Below are 17,838 nucleotides of genomic sequence, written 5' to 3'. Positions count from 1 at the left end.
AAATATCCATTAATAACCAGATTATGGAATGTATGAAGTATGAATCTGAGAAAATTGGAAGTTGTCAAAAATGAAATAGAACACATAAACATTCATATACTAGGCATTACTAAGTTGAAATGGACTGGTATTAGCCATTTTGAAACTGAAAATCATATGATTTACTGTATCTGGAATAACAGATTGAAGAATTCAAGAAAAATAGCATTCAGATATATTTTGAAATATAATGCTGTCTGTGATAGGATAATATTCATAAGCCTAGCCTAGAAGGAAGACCAGTTAATACAACTATTATTCAAATTTTTGCAACAACTACTAAATTTAGTGGTGATGAAATTGAAGAATTCTACCAACTTCTTCAGTCTAAAATTGTTCAAATATGCAGTGAAGTTGTATTGATAATTGCAGGTGATTGGAATGCAAAGGTTGGCACCAAAGAGGAAGGATCAGTAGCTGGAAAATATGACCTTGGTGATAGAAATAATGCTGCAGATCTCATAGAACTTTGTAAGACCAGTGACTTGTTAATTATAGATGCCTTTGTTAAACAAAATGAAAAAGAACCTCACCAGATGGCATACACAGAAATCAAATTGACTACTTCTATGGAAAGAGATGATCGAAAAGCTCTATATAATCAGCCAAAACAAGACCTGGAGCAAACTATGGAAAACTATTAATTCCTCATATACAAGGTCACCCTGGAGCTGAAGAAAAAAAAAACAAATCCATGAGAGCCAAAATATGACTTTTGACACATACCTCCTGATTTAGAGATTATCTCAAAAACAGATTTGAGGAATTAAATGCTAATGGCCAAAGACTAAAAGAGTTGTGGGATGACATAAAAACATCACATAGGAAGAAAGCAAAGGGTCATTAAGAAGACAAGCAAGAAGGAAAAGAACAAAATGGATGTCAGAAGAAACTCTGAACCTTGCTCTCCAGCATAGAGATACTATAACAAAAAGAAGAAATAAGGAGACAAAAGAGCTGAATAGAAATTTCTAAAGGCAGTTTGAGAAGACAAAGTGAAATATTATAATGATATGTGCAAAGACCTCAGGTTAGAAACCCAAAAGGGAAGAACACATTCATCATTTCTCAAACTGAAGGAATTAAAGAAAATATTCAATCCTCAACTTGCTACTGAAGGATTCTATGGGCAAAATACTGAATGTTGCAGAAAGCAACAAAAAAAGATGGAAAGAATACACAGAGTTACTGTACCCAAAAGAAATGGTTTATGTTCAACCATTTTGTGAGGTAGCATATGATCAAAAGCCCATGATATTCAAAGAATAAATCCAAGGTACTCTGAAAGTATTGGAAAAGACCAAGATTCCTCGAACTGATGGAGCACAAACTGAAGTCTTTCAACAAACTGGTGCGTAACTGGAGGCATTCATTCACCTATGCCAAGAAATCTGATTGGAAGAAAAACATATTTTTGCCTATTCCAAAGAAAGCTGACCCAACAGAAAGCAGACATCATTAGATGGTATCATTAATATTACATGTAACTAAAATTTTGCTAAAAATAATATAGCAATGGCTGCAACAGTACATTGACAGGAAATTGCCAGAGGGTCAATCTGGATTCAAATGAGGATGTGGAACAAGGGATGTCATTGCTGACATAAGATGGATCTTGGATGAAAACAGAGAACACCAAATAAATGTTTACCTCTACTTTATTGACTATGCAAAGGCTTTCAATTGTGTAGAGCTTGACTTTTTTTTTCACCATATTTATTCACTCTATATGCTGAACAAATAATATGAGAGGCTGGGTTATATGAAGAAGTGAGTGATGTCAGGATTGGAAGATAACCACCTGTGATATGCAGATGATACAACCTTGCTTGTTGAATGCAAGAAAGGATTCCATTCTGAGTGTGCCATGCAAATTTAGTCCTGACATTAGCCAAATACCTCTTTTTTTCCATTATTATTGTTGTTTATTATTCATATGTTTATCAATCCATTTGTTATTTATCTTTGGGGGTTGGAAACATTACATATAAATGGACAGATACATTTTAATACATACATAAAACACCAGACCCACTGTTTTCAAGTCCATTCTAACTCATAGTAACTCTATAGGGCAGAGTAAAAATATTCCATAGGGTTTCCAAGGCTGAAGATCTTTACAGAAGCTTAGTGGCACATCATTCTGCCACAGAGCAGCTGATGGGCTGAAACAGCCCACCTTTTGGTTAACAGTTGAGCACTTTAGCCACTGCTCCTCCAGGTCTCCAAATACATACATGCTGTTGTTTTGGATTTTGTTTTTGCTGTCGAAAGTCATTTCTTACTTATAGGGAACTGTATGTGGTTTCTGAGGCTGTAAATCCTTAAGGGAGCAAAAAGCCTTTCTTTCTCCTACATATTCAATAGCACTCTGAGTTAAATATATCCATAAATGTATAATTTTATTTGTAAATGTGGTGTTTTGATTACATATATGAGTTTCTGTTTTCCTGTCTTATTACAATAGCTTTTCTCACATATATTGCTGTTCAGAAATTCCTAAACTGTTCCTATTATTTCCAGAATGTTTCATTATCCCACTTTTCTGATGAAGTTTCCATTTTAATGCAGTATTGGTATTGTGTGCTCTTTCCATCTCAGTCAGATATTATTAAATATCCAAGCAGAGGAAGAAATAACTGCACGTTAGATTCACTAAACCTTGTACTTCTTTAGACTAGTGGACTAGTGCTGGTGGAGCTAGACCACAATCAACAGCAGATTCTGACTGTCCACATTATAGGAAAACAGGTTTACATTCATTTCACTAGTCATCCTTTTAAGCAGATCAGAAGTTTTTCTTAGAATTTTTCCAATGCCAAGAAAGACCAGAAGGTAAACATTATTTTATTTTTGTTCTGAGTAAATTATAAGTTGATTAATAATTTTTTAATGAATCTAATTGTTTTGGCTTAGATGAAGGAAACATGGAAAATATAACTTTTTTGTTTATTTGAAGGGAAGAATTTAAAATTATGCAAATATTTGTTTCCTACAGAACTCAGAATCATAAAAAACACCAGGCTCACTATTTTGATACAGATTGATAGGACTCCCAAGACCATAACTCATAGTTACCTTTCCCACCTAGAATGGATTTCAGTTCAACAATAATCCTATGAAATGAACACTAACATCAGGGAGGTGTGGATTCCTTAGAACAATCATCCAGAATAGCAGCAGTGTAGCATTTACCCTGAGATGAAGCTCAGAATCCAGGAATGGAAAAAACAGTTCCCTCAGCAATACACCCAAATCACAATAAAAAGCATAAAAATAAACAGTTGCCACCAAAGATTTTAGTCAATAAACATAAAAAATATTTACTATTTTAATAGAGTATCTATTCATTTGGCAGAATTGAATTATATACCTATTTTATAAATGGATAACAATAATCCCATTTTACCATTAATAGAGTATGTGAGTGCTAAGCAGTATTATTGTTTCACCTAAAGTTTACATGCTGTATTGGTAAGTTGTTGTCTTATTCTTACCCTCAAAATGTTCTCCAATACATTGAGAATAAGAATTAGAAAATGTGTTGATATTCACTTTGTTCACATGGTGTTTTTTTATCCTTATATTCTGCATCAATTATTATCAGCCGTAAATACTTCAGTCCTTCCCATGCATCCTTAATATATTTTCTCTCCTTTCTTTCCATTCTCCACCCTCTCTGTATTAATTCAAATTTATATTACCCATTGTTATTCCCAGCTAGTATCTGCATGTACAATATATCCATAAGAATCACAATAAAGGATGCCAATTAAATACGATCCAATCAAAATTTATACCCTCTTTTATGCATATTTGAGTACAGCATTAGGAAGAAATGTTTATCACAGTACGATGGACACAAGACCAATAAATATTTATCTTATCAACATGCACATGGATAATTGTCTACAATGCTGCTTTAATTATTGTTATAGGTTTAGTAAATATAAAGAAAATGAGATTCAGAAGATTCCCACATCTCTATGAAAACATTTACAGAAATACACACATCCTTTACTAATGCAGCGTATAGTAATTATTTCTTTGGACAAAGTCTAAGCTTCTATGGAATCACGCAAGGAAGTACTGAAAGAGAAACTAGGACTCTTGGAAATGGCATACATTTCATTTGAGATCTAAATTATGATTAAAGTAAATTTTGCTGAACGTAAGGCAAAAAATCCATTTGTGCTTTACATAGTTTACATAGTCTTTACTCTGGAACTATAGAAAATGTATATAACAGAAATATTATCGAGTGGCATTTGCCTCTTTCAAAATATATTAAGACAATGTTGGCTATTGAGCATCAAATGCAAACTTTGTGTCAGTTCTTGAAGATCCTGTGGAAGGCATTTTTTACTTCTTTGTTCCTTAAACTGTAAATGAAGGGGTTAAGCATGGGGATGACCAAAGTGTAAAACACTGAGACCATTTTGTCAGTTTCAAATGAATGAGCAGATTTGGGCTGTAAATACATGAATAATAGAGTCCCATAGAATACAACTACTACTGTCAAATGAGAACCACACGTTGAAAATGCCTTTTTCCTGCCCTCGGCAGAATTCATTCGAAATATAGACATCAGTATCAGCATGTAGGACCCCAGGAGTACTAGAAGGGAGGAAATTAAATTAATTGCTGAAAATATTATGATCAACAATTCTATTTCACGTGCATTTGAGCAGAGCAAAGGTAGCAAGGGAGCGTTATCACAATAGAAGTGACTGATGATGTTAGAGCCACAGAAGGTTGATGTAAAAATCTTGCTGGTGATCATCAGGGACTGAAAGGCACTGTAGAGATATGGAATGCCCACAAGCACATGACAAAGTCTCTCAGACATGATTACATTGTAGAGCAGAGGGTTACAGATGGCCACATAGCGGTCATAGGCCATGGCCGACAGGATGAAGAGTTCACTGATAATAAACAGAATGTAAAAAGCCATTTGTGTGACACATTCATAATAGGATATAGAAGATTTACCCACAACAAGATTTACTAGCATCTTGGGATAGATAACAGTAGAATTGCCTAGATCAATGAAGGCCAGATGTCTGATAAAAAAATACATAGGTGTGTGTAGGCGGGAATCAGCCTTGGTCAAGACGATCAAACCCATGTTTCCAACTACCGTGATCATGTAGATGAAAAGGAAGGCCCCAAAAAGGGGCAACTGCAGCTCAGGGTTCCTTGTGACTCCAATTAGAATGAATTCATTCAGTACCGTTAGATTCTGTTGGCCCATTTAATCCAGTTATCTCTTCAGGGAAGAAATAGAGACAGAGCTATTAGCATTGAGTTGCTATTGTTATTCTTAAATGCAGTCAAATTGTATCCAATTCATAGTGACCCCATATAGGGTTTCCAAGGAGTGGTTAGTGGGTTTGAATCACTGGACTTGTGGTTAGCATTCCTGTGCTTATCCTACAGTGCCATACCAGTACTCCAGTGTTCTGGTAATATTATCTATATACACTGATTGTAGACAGAATGGAGACCTTGTCTTCACATTTACTATTGTTAAGTGCCATCTAATCGATTCTGAGTTAACACTAGAATATGAAAGAATAATTCCTATGTCTGATTTTCCTAAAATAAAAAAATAACAGGTAATACTTTTCAAAATCTGTGGATCCTTATGTAGCACATACACTAATACAATGTAGATTATACTTCAAGTAGCTTCAGTAATGCTGTTGTTAAGTGTTGTTGAGTCGATTCCAACCCATAGGAACTCTGTATAGGGTTTCCAAGGAGAAGCTGGTGAGTTTGAACTGCTGACCTTGCAGTTCAAGTGGTTTTGCAGTCTGGATTATTAACCCACAACGCCGCACGAGGACTCCTAGTAAACCTATATAACTAATATGGAGATACGTTTAATTTTCTTTAGTATATTTTAGTTTTTGTTTGAGACATCTAGTGAGATTTTTCCATCTTCTTAAAGTGACAGACAGAGATAATGCGAAGTTAACAAAACTTAAGTTTTAGGGTTTCTCATTTGTACAGGACTTACATGGTTATAAACCATTGGATTGGAGTCTATGAATGAGGAAGATCATTTGGAGATTATCAAAATAGAAAGATCTAGCTTGAAATTTACATGGGCACATTACAGGGGTCTTGTTGTGATGCTGTAGGATATCAGACAGAGCAGAGCTGTTCCTCACAGTGACCCTATGGACCAGACTAGAATTGCCACACTAAGGTTTCCAAGACTGTCAATCTTTACAGAAGCAGACCACCACAGATCCTGAGCTCATGCTGTCAACTTTTTTATTACACCATAAATATGCCTCACATAGTGATATATCTTGTAAAAACAGGGAAAGATGCATTTTTTATTCATGATCATTTAAAACAAGTTCATCTCATCCCACTTTATCTTCAATTCTAAAGCACTTCATCTATTAGTAGGCTGCAATAGAGCATTTGCAGGTATTCCTGGATGCCAGCTAAGGGATTTTAATCATTTATTTGATATTTAGTGGGTCCATTATATGGTTCCACATCAACAACATATGTCATTAACTAATTCTATCTGTCCTGGAAAGCTTCTACCACCCAGTGCCTTTAGATGCATTTGTATATTAAGTGATTAAAATATTATATTTGTGAATTTTCTGTTAATTGAAATTTTTATCTGTATGTTTATAATTTTAAAACATTTTACATGATAACTGTGGCACTGTAGGATAAACGTTGGACCGGTAACTATAAGGTCTGCAGTTCAAACCCACCAGCCGCTAATCAGAAAGTCTATACACGAATGTTATGAGTCAGTACCAACTCCAACTCAACAGCATTTAATAGCACTTTCTAATGAAATATTTGCATTTCTGTTCACTTTGTATTTATAATTTGATTTACTCATTTTTAAATTTGTTAGGATGTTTTTTGGTCCTGAAACACATGGAACTTTTAGGATAGTGGCGGGCAGCTAGGAATCTGCTAATACTTGGCGTCAATTTTGGAAGCCTGATTGAGGAAATTGGACAATCTAGCATAAGGGTACTGGAGAGTGTTAGCTACCTCCACCCATTCTTCCTAGATAAAGTTATCTGCTGTTTCTCCATTCAGTCCCATTCTCCCTTCTAGGTTCCTATTGCACCACAATCTAAGAATGATAAGCCAACCTTCTATTGAAATTTTTGCTAATCATGGGATTTTTTTATCATAGGAATTCATTGTAGTATAGGAGATGATGCACTGGATTGAGCAAAGAAATTTTTGCTCAGTACTGCACCAATCACTTATTAATTTCAATGTTTTCTAAGAATCATTCTCTTGTGTCTTGAGGCAATCTACCTTTTTACTGACAATCAATAACCTCTCTCTTAAGATGTCTTGATTCGTTTATTACTTTCAATCTTCCTGTGTGTAGCAGATCTATGATTTACTCTGATCATCATTAATGTATACATTTAAAACACTTCAATTCTGAATAGACAAGAAACAAGCATGTAGATGTGGTTTTATTAGGTAGGATTACTTGGGGTTCCCATGTTCTCTACAGCTTGCATCTTTTAAAAAACACACCATGTATTTGTCAATTTGTTCAGTCAGTTTCAAATGCTATTTTGAAAACCCAAACCTACTTATGAATAATCTAAAGAAAACACACAACATACAAACAATAGCAAAAATGGCAATGAAAACAAAAAAAAACAAAAAAAAACATGTTCTTGTATTGTTAACAACTATCTTAAAACAATTCTCAGTTTATTAAATACTGCACGGGTCATATGCATATTGAAAGTGTCTATTTCTAAGCAAATATTTGTACCAAAGAATATTTTCTGTTAAAGAAATATTGCATAGGACATACTTATACTAGCAACAATCTATTTTATGTAAAATTCTAATGTAATTGAATTTCCTGGTAGTCCTATCCTTACTAAGTTCATTTAGTTAATGATAAGGGTTTCAGATATTCCCAACTCTCTCTTCTGTTGCAGTCTCCAAATGCCACAAGTCATTTAAAAATATCAAAGAGATTTGAGGCATATACTCAAATAACAAAGTATGATATGCTGATAACATTTTAAGGATCCAAGTAACCCCATTCAATGAAGGAAGTAGTGAGTATCTATGAATACTGAAAGGGATTAGCTAAGCGTGGCCATAAGGTTCTACAGTCAGAAGCCATGAATCATGGGAAATTACCAAAATCTGGTCATTGTGGCACTGTTGGATAAGCCCTGGACTGCTAACCTCAAGGCATCCGACAACAAGTTGATAATCACAATGAAAAAAAATTTTTTTTTTACCCCCTCACCTTTAGTGAAAAGTTAGATTTTCTTCTCCCAAATTATTGCTTTGTTTTTGTTCTTAGGAAGAATTTATGGCTGCTCTCAGCCTTTTTTAATGTTCCCAGAGGAAGTAGGGAATAATTTGCTGATTATAGCAAATTATCTGAGAAACTTTTTTTAAAAAAAACTTGCCTTGATGTGCCTTCTAATTATCTAGGACACTCTACAGATTTCCCAGTGAGAAAATGATTGAGGCAATTGAAGGAAAAGAAATAGCATAAATTACATGTACAGTCCCATTGAGACCTACATGATGTAAAGATACTCACTCAGTCAATGACTAAAGTCATAAGGGGAAAAACAAAAGTCAGTTCAATATGAGTAAAAGTAGTACATTTGTAAAGGCATAATGAAACAACAATGGCATTATTGTTTTATATATGATTTTAAAATGCATTATTTGAATGATACAATTTAAGAAAAAATATGTAGTAAACATTATATATGATTTTACAATGTATTATTTGAATGATAACATTTAAGAAAAAATATGTAGTAAGCATGGTGTTATAAATATTTTATTCAACTCATATATGTCATATTGATATTCCTATTTCTATTTTGAAAGTATGGAGAGCTTGGGTAAACTATGTACTGTGTCTGTTGTTGAAGTTGTTATGTGTTGTCAAGTCAGTTCCAACTCCTATTGACCCTGTATATGGTTTCTGAGGAGCAGCTGGTGGGTTTGAACTGTCAGCCTTGCAGTTAGTAATCCAGTGCTTATCCTATAGCCTCACAACAGGACTCCTTTCATGTACCCATTTGAATTTAAAGCTAGATCTCTCTTTTTTAATATCTCTAAATGATCTTCCTCATTCATTGTTCAGCTTTTGCATGAATATGAAGCAATTGAAAATATAATGGTTTAGATCAAGGACACCTTAGTCCTCAAGATGGCATATTTCTTTTGAACAATTTAAGTCTTTTGTAGCAGATTTGCCCAATACAACACATCACTTAATGTGCTTCCTCAATTGGTGTTGATTGTAGATCCAAGTAAAATGAAATCATTGACAATGTCAAACTTTTATGTCTTTTATCATAAAGCTGCTCCAGTTGTATTTTGGTTTTCTTTATGTTGAGTTGTAATTCTTACTGAAGGCTATAGTCTTTGATCTTCACCAGAAAGTGCTTCTAGTTCGCTTCACTTTCAACAACAACAAAAAAATGTGTCATTTGTACATTGCATGAAGAATTGATGCATTTGAAATATGATGTTGGTGAAGAATATTGAGTTAACCATGGACTTTTAGAATAAAATGAGTAAAGACTCTTATATATGTCCTTCCATTCACATTAGGTATCTATTGCATTAGGCATATCTGCTGCACAACATTTCTTTAAAGTGTTCAAGAGCAAAGATGTCAATTTGAGGACAAAGGTGCACCTGACTCAAGTTATGGTACTTTCAATAACCTCATACACTTGTGAAAATTGGACAGTGAATAAGAAAGGCTTTGGAAGAATTGATACACTTGAATTATGGTGTTGGAGGTGACTAATAAAAGTACCATGGACTGCCAAAAGAACAAACCAATCTGTGTTGGAAGAGGTACAGCCAGAATTCTCCCTGGAAGCCAGGATGGCCAGACTTCATCTCTCATACTTCAGCCATATTATCATGAAGGACCAGTAACTGGAAAAGGATATCATGTTTGATAAAGTGAGGGTCGGAGAAAAAAAGGAATACACCAAAAAACATGAATTGGTACAGTAGCAGCAACAATGGGCTCAAATGGTTGTGAGTCTATTTTGTTCCGGTTTGCATAGAGTCACTATGAGTCTGTACCAATTCAGTAGCACCTAATAACAACACCAACATAACTAACGGATGTTTGGAGCTGCTTGAGTCATGCCACATCAGCAAATATTTATAAGTTCTATGTTTCAACATTCTAAATAAATATTCACACTTATGTTTCCATTTACTTTTATAATTATATTTTATTTTTAATGAAACCCCAGTCCATTTTTATAACGACCCAAAAGATCTGGATTCATTTATGCTGCAATCTATATTTTATAGCAGTATTCATGAATTTTCACTATTTAATTTTTATACTTTCTTTTTCCACTAAAATAACACCATAAACATGGAAGGGTATATGCTGTTTTTGAGTGTTCTCGAGTCAGTACTTGCACATAGCGCCCCTGTATAGGGCTTCTGAGAAGCAGCTGGTGGATTAGAGCTACTGACCTTTCTTTCTATTAGCAGTCTAGGGATTTTCCTACATTGCCACACCAGAATCAAGAATACTTAAGGTATTTGAAATATTTTTGATCCATTTACTATATAATATAATGCAACTGTGTATTCACTTCTGGAACTGTATAACGAAGAATTATAGTGTTTTATTGTTACTTTTGAACTCCGGGTACGGCACTGTAGGATAAACACTGGACTGTTAACCACTAAGTCAGATGTTCAAATCAACCAGCTTCTCCTTAGAAACCCTATACAGGATCACAATGAGTCAGAAGTGACTAGACAGAACTTAACAACAAAAGCAACATCAATAATTGTCATCAAGTAATCTCATGCTACAGAGTATTTTTTCTTTTTCAGTAATGTTGAGCAAGTTACAGCTCATTGCAGTCCTGCATAAGGTTTTGGAGGAATGGCTGGTGGATTTGAACCACTGACCTTAAAGTTCAAACTGATTTTGCAGTCCAGTGCTGATTCTACAGTACCATATCACTATGCTTTTCAATGATGTGAGTCATATGTTCTACTCCCCTCACTTCATAGTTTTTCAAGGAGAGTTAGTAAATCCAAGTGGAACTACCCTGATTGAAACTAATGAAGTTACCATAACAAAATCGAAGTGGCTTCCCTTTCACCCTTCTCTCATGTTCATTGTCCCCTCCATGGAGACCAATGACTTAACAAGTATGGTTTTCAATGGGAATAGTAAATGGAGGTTACAATACTGAGTTACATAAAATGCAGTATAAGATTATTAAAATCCATTAAAAAGGAGAAAGTTTAGCCTGCAAAGGTATTAAATATGAATTTTCCAGGGCCTCTTACAAGGGCTCAAACTACAATATGGACTCACTGAAGTTCAGAACTGGATTATAGACAGTTGCTTTCCAATGGTGATTTTTGGAACTTTGGTTCAGAGAGTGGTAACAATTTAGGGATCTGGTAATTTGGGAATTCAACACTGGCATCCTGATTCAGAAAACTGGGTAGCAGAAATGTACTATATTGTTGAGCCATCTCTAACCCTTCTTCCTAGATTAGGTTATTTGTTTTTCTCCTTTGAGTCATTTCTTTCTAGGCCTCTCCTCTCACCCAGTTTAAGAGTACGTAGTCTATCACTATTAAAGACTTTATTTCCAATTTTTAATGTTCAAGGGCCTGTTATCACTATAGAACAGGGCATGCAATGGCTTGAACATCCAAAAAAAACCACAACCTGGCATAAATTCCAATTCCTAGTGACCCTGGAGTCCTGGTGTAGCACTGTGGGTTAATGCATTGGACTGTAAAGTCAGTTTGAACTGAAAGGTTAGAGGTTCAAGCTCACTAGCCACTCCTCAGAAACCCTATACAGGGTTGCTATGGGTCGGAACCAACTTGATGTCATTGAACAGCAACAACAGTCCCATAGGGGTTCCAAGTCTTTAAATATTTACAGAAACATACTATACATCTCTCTCCCACTGGTGGGTTGAAAGTGCCGACTTTTGGGGTATTGGCTGAATACTTTTAGCATTGTGCCACGGGGGGCTTCTGGGATTGAGCAAAGGAATTCAAAAGGATGTTAATATAATTTGAAGTCTTCAATGTTTTGCTAAGAATTCTTCCATTGTTGCTGTTTGCGCCATGGAATGATTCTGACCCATAGTGACCGAAGATGACCACATAGAACTGCCATGTGAGATTTTTCACCCCGTAGACGTTATAGAAGCTGATTGCCATTTATTGCCATTAAAAGAGGCTCTGGTGGGTTCGGATTGCTGACTTCTCTGTTAGCAGCCAAACATGTGGTGTTTATTAAATCAATCTCTCTCTTCAGTATCAGTACTACCTCCCTTGTGGATGTCTGAATCACTCAGACATTCTTTTTGTATTGAAAAGAACATCATGCCTCAAGAATACTCTCAAATAATTGCTTTGAATAATGTGAACATTTTAGAAATCCTACAGGCCGGGAGTAACTCTTAGAGCAGATGGAAGATAATAGATTGATTTGACAATATTTATAAATGATATGTATTAGAATGTATTTATTGTACAGGGTTTTCTCCATATCTCTGAGACTTATAAAAAACATCTCCATCCATTTGTATGCGAGTTCTAAAAATCACCTAGTAGAAAGTGACTGAGTAGGAAAAATGAGCACAGAAACAAACTGCAATAATTTGCCATGTTTCTGATTACTTTTCTTCATAGTTGAGTAGCATCCCATTGTGCATTTATTTATGTTACCATCAAAGGCTCATGCTGCCTATCCCACAAAGAGTACATTTTCCTAAGACAGCAGTGATCAACGTGAGCAAGGTTAATGTATGAGCATATAGGAGGCAAAGGGTCTGCATGTCCTCTGAAGACAACACTTCAACCATGTCTAGCTTTTCTAAAAATAAACCTCTAGACAATGTTGATAAACACTTTATTTTTAATGTCTAACAGAATGCCCAGAGTGTATCATCCCTCAGTAAATATTAATTTAATGAGTGTAAACTATGAATTTAAACCAGATTTCTAACAGGATTCTTCCAAAACCCGTGTTGCATACTAAACAGAAAGTTGTCTTAGGGGACAATTACCAGAAAGCTGTAGCCATGAATAAAGACATTTTAACAATCCTTGGGGGGCGATATGGGCTAATTCGCTGTACTACAAAGTCTGCTTGAATTCTGCAAGGTCAGCGGTTCAAGCTCACCATTTCCTACCTCTATTTCTCTCGTTGCTACATGCTGCAAGTGTTGTAAAGTGCCATGGAGACGGTTCTGACCCATAGCGACTCTGTATAGGGTTTCCAAGGAGTGGCTGGTGAGCTTGAACCACTAACGGTGCTGTTCAAACCAAATATGCAGCCCAGCGCATTAACCCCCAGGGAATTAACCTATAACACATTAACCCACAGAGCTCAACCAGCATGCCATATAAAGGTTAAAAGTCACTAGAGGTCTTTCTTCCATAGATATGCTAAAACCACTAAATAGTCAGGATTCTTTTTCAATACAGCAAAGACACAATGTTGAAAACAATAATCAGGGGCCTCTTCACAGGTTCACAGGGCTAGGAAACAAGAAGATAAAGGACAATTGCTCTTCATCTGGTATTCTGGTGTGGTCCTGTAGGGTAAACAATGGACTGCTTGCTAATCAGGAACAGTACACTCAAAACCAACTCTATGACACTTGACAACAATGATCCTTCATTTACATGTCTTTACTAAGAACAGTGTACCCTGGGGTGGTGCTGTGGGTTAATGCTCCAGACTGCAAAGCCCTTAGAACTGCAAGGTCAGCAGTTCAAGCTCACCAGCTGCTCCTAGGAAACCCTATACAGGGTCGTTATGGGTCAAAATCGACTCCACAGCACTTAACAACAACAACTAACAACAGGAGCTGCCAGAGCAGAGTTCTTTAGGCCCTTTCAGTGGGCATCTGTGAAATTTTACCTTTCTTGAGTATAAAAGAGCTCATATTGAAGAGCATTTTAAAATGGTATCAGGTACTCAAGGTAGGATTTGACTACAAGGCTGGAAGATGGAGTCAGAAAACTGAATTCAGGCCTTCAGGTTTCAGGCCTAAGGCAAGTGCTTTTATTGGTCGCTGAGCTCTGGCACCGTAGTGGTTACGAATCGGGCTGCGAACCTTAAGGTCAGCGGTTCGAAACTACCTGCCGCTCCGCGGGAGAAAGATGAGGCTTTCTACTCCCGTAAAGATTTACACCCTCGGAAACCCTATACAGGGTCGCTATGGGTCGGAACTGACTCGAAGGCACTTAACAACAACAACAAGTCACAGGACCCTATATAGGGTTTCAGAGGCTTGTAAATCTTTGCAGGAGCAGAAAACCTCATCTTTCTCCAAAGGAAGAGTAGGGCTTGAACCAAGTACCTTGTGGTTAGCAGTCCGTTTGTCCCACAGAGCCACAATGTTCCCATAAGGCAAGTAGGACTTATACAACTTGAAGAAATTTGTTTGTGTACTATTGTGTGTGTGGTTGCCAAAGAATTCTTTAAAAATAGTTGTTGTTGTTATGTTCCGACTCATAGAGACCCTGTACAGGGTTTCTGAGGCTGTAAATCTTTAAGGAAGCAGAAAGCCTCATCTTTCCCCCGCGGAACAGCTGGTAGTTTCGAACTGCTGACTCTGAGGTTAGCAGCCCGATTTGTAACCACTACACTACCATTTTGTTGTTGTTGTTATGTGCTGTGGAGTCGATTCCGACTCATAGCGACCCTGTACAGGGTTTCCGAGGCTGTAAATCTTTAAGGAAGCAGAAAGCCTCATCTATCTCCCATGGAACAGCTGGTAGTTTCGAACTGCTGACCTTGCGGTTCGCAGCCCGATTCGTAACCACTACGCTTCCAGAGCTCCTTACGCTACCATAGCGCTTGTTATAATGTCATATCCTACATGTCTGTACACAGACAAGGTTTAATTATGCTGTTTTGTTAAGTGCTGTCGAGTCGTTTCCCACCCATAGCGACCCTGTATAGGGTTTCCAAGGAGCAGCTGGTGAGCTTGAACCACCAACCTTGTGGCTCAAATGACTTTGCAGTCCAGTGCATTAGCCCACAGTGCTACACCAGTTGTTGTTAAGTGCTATAAACTCAGTTCTGACTAATAGCAAACCTGAAAAACTGAATACACCGACATTCATAAATATTTAACAATATATAAAGCCTGGGGTTGTTTTCTTAAAATTTCATTGTGATTTATTTAGAAAATTTAAATATTTTTATATCTGATTTTTGTCTGTATTGTTTCCTATGTAATTTCTTTTTTTGTTCCTCTTCTCTGTCTGCCTATGAATTCACTTGCAGTTTAATGTTTGCTTATTACTGATAAAGCAAACTCAAAACCAGCCCAAAGTTGATTTTGAAGTGGAGATCAGACATGCTTCCACGCTACAGCCTTCTTTATCCTATTCAGACACCAACCATTCCTCCCACAGTATTCTGTGCTTCACATCTGGGTTCGACAATCCACTGCAATGTCTAGCTAGAACTCCTAACAATACTCACAGTTATGGGGTTTAATAGGGAAGCCAACAGGGTACAATTCAAGACAAAAACCAACTCAGGACACAACAATGCTCCAGTAAGGAACACCCCTGAGATGTCATATTGCAGGCACACTTCAGTCTTGTCTTCTACTTCTCAGCCATGTGGTCCCTTGGCCTCTTCCCTGCTCCAGCACGTGTTACAAAGTTCTTTTAGTCAGTCAGAGGGCACGTTCTTCAAGCCAGTCTCCTGCCCGTAGGCATTCATCTTCACTGAGTTAATAGGCCTAAGGCCTATGAAAACATATCTGAATTACTAGGAACGCCTCACTTTTTTGGAGTCCTGGTGTGGCCCTATGGACTACAAAGTCAATTTGATTCTCAAGGTCACCGGTTCAAGCTCACCAGCCACTCTTCAGAAACCCTATACAGGGTCACTGAGAGTTGGAATAGACTCAATGGCACCTAACAACAACAACAACAACAACAACAACAAATACCTTTCTAGTATTCTTGGCTTTTTGGCCAAGATCCATCTGTCATCAGAAATGATATCCCTTGTTCTACATCTTCATTTCAATCTGGTTTGAACCCTGTCAATGTGATGTTGTGGTCAGTTTTGTATTATTTTTAGCAAAACTTTACTTGCATGTGAGATTAATGATACTGTCCAATGATATCCTCATTCTGTTGAGTAATCTCTCTTTGGTATGTGCACAAATATGGATCTCCTCCATACAATTTCTTAGCAGAGATGAGTGAGTACCTCCATGCTGTATCCATTTGTTGAATGATTTTAATTTATATTCCATCAATTCCTGATGCCTTGTTCTTTGGCAATGCCTTCTGTACACCTTGGACATCTTCCTTCAGTACCAATGGCTCTTGAATATATGTTACCTCTTAAAATGAGTGAACACCTATGATTTCTTTTTGGTACAGTGATTGTGTATTTACTTAGTATGTATTTTCATTGCACTTTATTCACACACAGAAAACTTCACATTTGAAAAATATTGTTTGTGGTGCTTTGAATTTACCAGATATGGCTTTTCTATCCAAAGTCTTCTTTATTTACACCAAGTGGTTGGGTGAGATCATGCAAATAAGGTATATAGGTCTTTCAGGCTGGGATTGGTTAATTTTACTCTCCAACTAGGATTAAAATAAATCTATCAGAAGCAGAGATGGAAGATCCCAAGACCAAGAGAAAGGAAGAGCATGAGATAACAAGAGGTGACAGTGAGAGGTGACAGCAGGAAGCAACAGCAGAGGTGGTGACATGGAGAGATCTTCAGGCTCAAGGTCTTCGGACTGAGTGTAGCTGAGTGCCTACAAGCAGGAGACTGGCTTGAAGAATGTGCCCTTTGAATGACTAAAAGAACTTTGTAACACGTGCTGGAGCAGGGAAGAGGCCAAGAGACCATATGGCTCTGAAGTGGATGACAAGCCTGCAGTATGACATCTCAGGGGTTTTCCTTACTGGAACACTGCTGTGTGTTGGTTTTGATCCGCAATTATACCCTGTTGACTTCCCTAATAAACTCCCTAACTGTGAGTATTGTTAGGAGTTCTGGCTAGACATTGCAGTGGATTGTCAAACCCGATGTGAAGCAGAGAGTGCTGTGGGATGGTTCGTTGGTGTCTGAATTGGATAAAGGAGGTTGTAGGGTGGAAGCATATCTGACCTCTGCTTGAAAATCGGCCTTGTGCTGGTTTTGTATTTGATTCTCTTTCACCCTTATGAAGTCAGAAGAAGTCATACAAGGTCTCCACATACTTTTTATATTGTTCTAAGCTTTTTAATCACAATAAAAATTTAGAAAAATCCCATTCCATCAAATGTTTTCTATAGCCGTATTTTAGTTATCCTTTTCTCATTCCCAGAAGAAATCAATGGAACAAAAAAAAACCGTAAAGGAATGGGTAAGAATCAATGTAATCCTATATTGGTTCTTGGAGATCCTTAAGGATGGTAAAAATTTAAGTTGACCAAAGTTTAAAATGAAGACACACGATTATGCATCTAAGGAATTAACAAGGACACGTGTCTACTGATACTAAATGTATAATTTAGAAATAAGGAGCCCTGTGGGCACAAGCAGCTAAGTGCTCAGATGCTAACTGATATGTTGGCAGTTCAAACCAACCAGACATTCCATGGGATGGTGCAGTAGATTAATGTCCTGGGATGGTGCAGTGGATTAATGTCCATGGGATCGTGCAGTGGATTAATACGTTGGAGTGCAAGGTTGGTTTGAACCACAAGGTCGGTGGTTCAAGCTCACC

General features: G+C 36.9%; 1 protein-coding gene across 1 annotated transcript; it reads right to left on the bottom strand.

Annotated features, from left to right (window-relative positions):
- Positions 1–4,369: 4,369 nt before the first annotated feature.
- Positions 4,370–5,293, bottom strand: LOC102829707 (olfactory receptor 8K5-like). The gene has a single exon (XM_006877784.1). It carries the CDS (start codon positions 5,291–5,293, stop codon positions 4,370–4,372), a length of 924 nt encoding a protein of 307 aa, XP_006877846.1.
- Between the last annotated feature and the right edge of the window lie 12,545 nt (positions 5,294–17,838).

The sequence above is a fragment of the Chrysochloris asiatica genome, unplaced genomic scaffold, assembly GCF_000296735.1.
Source record: "Chrysochloris asiatica unplaced genomic scaffold, ChrAsi1.0 scaffold00599, whole genome shotgun sequence".
NCBI classification, from domain to species: Eukaryota; Metazoa; Chordata; class Mammalia; order Afrosoricida; family Chrysochloridae; genus Chrysochloris; species Chrysochloris asiatica.
This window is presented reverse-complemented; position numbering and strand designations above follow the sequence as displayed.

Bases quoted from the DNA above. Each gene is read 5' to 3' on its own strand.
- LOC102829707 (XM_006877784.1), bottom strand. From the start codon at position 5,293: ATGGGCCAACAGAATCTAACGGTACTGAATGAATTCATTCTAATTGGA.